The 5,092-nt window shown below is 44.2% G+C and overlaps 1 protein-coding gene across 1 annotated transcript in view; it reads left to right on the forward strand.

The window, feature by feature from the left end:
• LSM12 (LSM12 homolog (S. cerevisiae)) overlaps positions 1-4,813 on the forward strand; it is a 22,142-nt gene extending 17,329 nt beyond the window's left edge. Inside the window, exons 4-6 of the mRNA XM_008574392.1 lie at positions 800-909; positions 2,358-2,484; positions 3,257-4,813. Coding sequence (XP_008572614.1) covers positions 800-909; positions 2,358-2,484; positions 3,257-3,349 — 330 coding nt within the window. The 3' untranslated portion in view covers positions 3,350-4,813. The remainder of the gene's footprint in view (positions 1-799; positions 910-2,357; positions 2,485-3,256) is intronic.
• The last annotated feature ends 279 nt before the right edge of the window (positions 4,814-5,092 follow it).

Genomic DNA, 5,092 nt, shown 5'->3' on the forward strand with positions numbered 1-5,092 from the left:
CAGTGAGCGGGAACCGGTCTGTATGTGGGATCCGAACCCTCGGGCGGGAGCGCTGCCGCGCTTCCCAAGCGGCGCACTTATCTAGTGCGCCACTGGGCCGGCCCCAATTTTTTTTTTTTTTTTTAAAGATGACTGGTAACGGGATCTTAAACCTTGACTTGGGGTTGTCAGCACCACGCTCTCCCAAGTGAGCTAACCGGCCATCCCTATATAGGGATCCGAACTCATGGCCTTGGTGTTATCAGCACCGTACTCTCCCGAGTGAACCATGGGCCGGCCCTGTATACATTAATTTTTAAACCTGAGGCTCTAGCACAGTAGCTGATAGAAATTCTCAATTTTCTCCTTTAAATATATATATTGCCTTTTACTTCTAGCCATTACTTCCCATTAAATAGCCTCCCCCATCACACTCTATGATGTTACCCTGCTTTATTTTCTTCCTAGCACTGTCTGAAGTTACCTTATTTGTTTTTGATTATTTGTTCATAGTCTCTCCTCCACCCCCCTTCAGGCAGTATCTCTAGCCTAGTATAGTGAATGTCTGGCACATGGTAGACACTCAGTAAGTATTAGAAGGAAGGAAGGAATGTTTGCCAGGAGTATCAGTAACTGATTGGGTATGTTGGGTTTTTTTTTTTTTTTTTTTTTTTTTTAGCTTGCTTCACATTTGATCTCTGAGAAAACGGAATCTATCCAAACCAGTCTTTTCTGGCTCCTTTCCTTAGCTTAAGTCCTGACTGTTGTGAAGAATGAAGGTGAATACTTCTCTGAGTGTCTTTCCTCTCCCCCACACTAGCTTGCCAGCAAAGCACGGACAGAGAAGGAGGAGAAGCTGAGCCAGGCCTATGCAATCAGTGCTGGTGTCTCCCTAGAGGGCCAGCAGCTCTTCCAGACCATTCACAAGACGTGAGTTGGGGGAGCATAGGGGTCCCTTGTCCCCAGGGGTGATGCTGCTGGCTGTGCTGTCTGGTGGCAGACTTTTGGGTGGTTGTCTTCCTAAAAATCTCCAAGAGAATTGGGTAGTGTATTGGCAATACCCCTGCATCCAGAGGTGCAGGTGCTCTTTGCCTCCTTTCTGCACAGAAGAATAGTGTAATTGTGGACAAGTTGTCTTCTAAGTTTCTTGTCTTTAAAACTTAGTAGTTTTGGATTAGATTATCCCTAAGAGTCCCTTTCAAACCTAGTAGTCCATAATTTAGAACTAGTGAAGTTTTTCTCTTTTATTATTCTATTATTGTGCCTTTCTGTAAAAGCTGATGCAGTTTTATTAAGGGAAAGTTATATCACTTTTCCCAATTGTACATTAGGATGAACAGAGGGAGTTAGGGAGAGCAGAAGGCCGCCACTATACCACCTCCTAAAAGACATTTTGTCACAGCAGAAGTCATTTTACTCTCCACTAGCATCCCTAGCTGCTGAAAACCTGGAACATTTGACACTCCCCCTTCCCCCTGCTGCCTTCTGTTACCCTATTTAACCACCCTGGTCTGGTGCACAGATGGCAGCTGGCATCAGAACTGTTTGAGGCCATGGTGTGAGTATCTGAACATTTACAGGTATGTGAAGGAGCTCTCTTAGTAGCATCAGCTGCCCTGGGGTTCCCCAAGTGTGAACTAGAATGGGTTTTCCTGGTCTGGCAAGTGCCCAGCTGTCTGAAAATCGAGAGGGGGCAGATTGAGGAGCAGTTCCCGTTGGGGGAGGAGGGAGCAGAGTACAGGTCACAGTAAGATGGGGAGTTTGTTTACTTGTCTTTCTAAAGGTGGTATTTCTCCCTAGGCCAAGGGTTGGCAAACTATGCCAGAAGGCCAGATCTGTGCATTTGTTTATGTATTTTCCGTGGCTGCTTTTGCATTACAGCGACAAAATTCAGAAGTTGTGACAGAGACCATATGGCCTGCAAAACCTGAAATATTTACTGGCTGACCCTTGATGAAAAAAGTTTGCCAACCTCTGCCCTAGGCTGCTATCTAAGTTGGGTCTAGTGTCTTCAGTCTAGTTATTTGTAACTGAATTTGGTTTGGACTTCTGAAGCTGCCACCAAACTTTTTATGGTTCTCCAGGTCCCAGATGCTTCCAAGTAACAATTCCGGGCTCTACTTGGAATAATGTGCTTCAGTTTCATTGCTTTTCTAGCCAGTGGTGCCCAGGGAATGTTTCTTGGCTGCTGCTTTTTTTTTGTTGTTGTTGGCTGGCCAGTATTGGCTACTCCTCTCTATGGGCTACTGGCATCTAGTTGTTGGCTTGAGTGGTGAGCTGGGAACTTGGGTCAGCCTTCTGGAGTTATTTATTCATCAGGCAGGAGGTGTGGGATGCCCTCAAGAGGTAACATTTCACCTTCTCTCTTCTCCTTCCAGCATTAAAGACTGTAAATGGCAAGAAAAAAACATTGTAGTCATGGAAGAAGTTGTTATTACACCCCCATATCAAGTGGAAAACTGTAAAGGCAAAGAGGGGAGTGCACTGAGCCATGTACGCAAAATAGTAAGTAAAGGAGCCGTACAACTTTAGGGAGAGTATGGTTTCTTGGCCTTCACCCTCCAGCATCAGAGCAAGGCATTGTGCTACAGTCATTGCCTCCTCTAACAACCTTGCCTGACTGCCCTGCTACCCTGTGCTATGGGGCTCTGCAGCTGTGGCTTGGACACTCCTCTGGGCATGGAACCACTGAGCAGTGTGGAATAAAGTGAGTGGTTGACCCCATGTCCTCTGCCACATGGCTTTTTGGAATTAGCCAGACCATTCCATGGTATTGGGCCTGAGCAGTTCCTCTCATCCCAGGCTGGGTTCTTCTCAGCCACAGGCACACTTCTAGGAAGGACTGGTTCATATAAGTTTCCATCCGTGTCTCTGACTTTACATGCATATACCACCTGATGTTCTGGATTGAGTTAGAGCATTTGTCAAAACAAACTAAAGAAACACTCCTACTCTTTTTTTTCCCCTGAGCAACATTGAGGCCATCATCATGGATGTAAAAAGTAGGATAAGACTGTATATTTTAGTTTTTAGATTTAACTACTTCTAGCTAATCTTAACTGGAGATGCAAAAGTTGTGGCCAGAACAAGAGGCTCCTGCCTCCCTTGTGGTTGGGAAGGCCTATAGGTAGCAAGGGCCCATAGATAGCAAGGGCAAAGGTGCCTGAGTAATCCATGGGCTGGATAACTGGGATGGGACTGTCCAAGCCTGGACTCGATTATTTGGGAGATCTTGCTTAACCATCTCCTTTTCTGACCTTGGCCTGGTCTCTTTCAGGTTGAAAAACATTTTAGAGATGTGGAAAGCCAAAAGATACTGCAACGTTCACAAGCCCAGCAACCACAGAAGGAGGCTGCCCTGTCATCCTGAGTCCCGCACATGGAGGACTCTTCCAGCATCCAGCCAAGGAGGCGATAGTGGTGGCTTCAGCGGAGGCAGGCCGGGGGAGGGAAGGGATCCTATATTTCCTGTTGGCTCTTGTTAACAAAGGGTCAGCTTTCCCAGTCTTAGACTTGAACAAACAAAACACCCAACAAAAAAGAACAAGAGAGTAATTTAAAAGTTGAATCATTACTTGACTAACAGACTTTGGTCCACCATGTCCTTTTCACAGCCCCCTTCTGGAACAGTCATCTTGTTAATTTTATTTTTGAAAATTCCTTTCCCACTCTGCCCTTTCACTTCTGAATTTCCTTTCCTAGTCTGTTCCTGTCATTCTGTTTTTATAAGTGGCTATATTTGCCTTCTGAGTGATTGAAAGAAACTTTTACATTTTTTCTTCAAAATAAAAGTAACAAGCTGACTGTGATTCTTAAGTTGAGACCAGAGCAGCAAACAGAGGTCTCACTTTAAATTTTTTTTTTCCTTTTTTTTTTTGCACAGGGCATGGCTTGAATTAGTTTTATTTTTCTTAACTTTAAATATATATATGAAAATATATATTAAAATGTTCTCTAAATATTTTCTGCTTCTTGCAGGTCTCTTTTTACTAGATCATGGCCTCTCTTCCCACCTCATCCCTCTGAAAATAAAAATGTATTGCTCTCCCCACCACCCATTGCCAAGCAAGAGTGTTCATAGCAAGAATCTTCTGCAGCACTTCGTAGAGCCAGTGTGTGCAGATGGGACTTGGCTTTGAGGGGTCCTGATGGCTTTTTAGTCTTTAACTGTGTATGTACCAGTCTCACGTTTGGTCCAAACCTCAGGATTCTCCTTCTGCCTTTTGTCTTACTTCATGGTACTAAAAGAACCTTCTCGCCACTCTCCAAATGGGAGAATCAGCTGCCCTTTCTCCTGTGCCCCTGCAGGAAGAACTCTTTTGCATGGCACATCTCAGTTTGTCCTCCTTGAGGTATGATTTTCTTTTATAAGAAACCTGGAGTCCATCTACCCCAATCTCTCTTTAAATCTATATTCAGAGCCACTAACCCAAGAAAAAGCTTGGGTGACCTATAGTTTCTTTTCTGCCATCTTCTTCTCTTATGCTGCACCCTCCATAAATTTTACAAGCTTATGACAGTTTGTATGTGCTCAGCTGATGGGCAGAAAACCTGGAAAGAATTTCTAGACTTTATTTAGCCCACCAGTTTGTCTGGCTTGACTAACCTGCTGAGAGCTAAAACTGGCACCCATTGCCCCCGTGCCTTCAGGGTAGTCTTATGGGGCGGAGTGTGCCACCATCTGAATATCAGGCACCAAGTGGGATGTGGGTGATGCTCATGTGAGTAGCTAGAGCTTTGGGGTGGGGTGGGGGTTAACTACTATTTTTTGGCCATGATCTCTTTCCCCTTCCTTTTTTTTTTAATTAAATAAATGGATCAAAATTAAATAATTCAAGCCCTGCCTTCAAAATGAAAAAAAAAATTTTTTTTTTTTAGTATTGTTTAGCAAAAACAATAAAACCCAAATTTTTTTAACCATCACTCATGTCTTGGGTTTGTGCGTACTTTAGAGGCCCCAGAGGGGAGGGGTTCCTAGGAGGGTAATCTCTGTTTCGTTTGACCCTTTCCCTTTAGATTCTCTGCTTCGTACTCTACTCTTTCTTTTCACCCCATGAGAACTCATCTAGAAATACAGTGCAAAATGTGTTATTTAAGAAGGGGATACTGGCCA

The sequence above is a fragment of the Galeopterus variegatus genome, unplaced genomic scaffold, assembly GCF_000696425.1.
Source record: "Galeopterus variegatus unplaced genomic scaffold, G_variegatus-3.0.2 Scaffold1037, whole genome shotgun sequence".
Classification (NCBI taxonomy): Eukaryota; Metazoa; Chordata; class Mammalia; order Dermoptera; family Cynocephalidae; genus Galeopterus; species Galeopterus variegatus.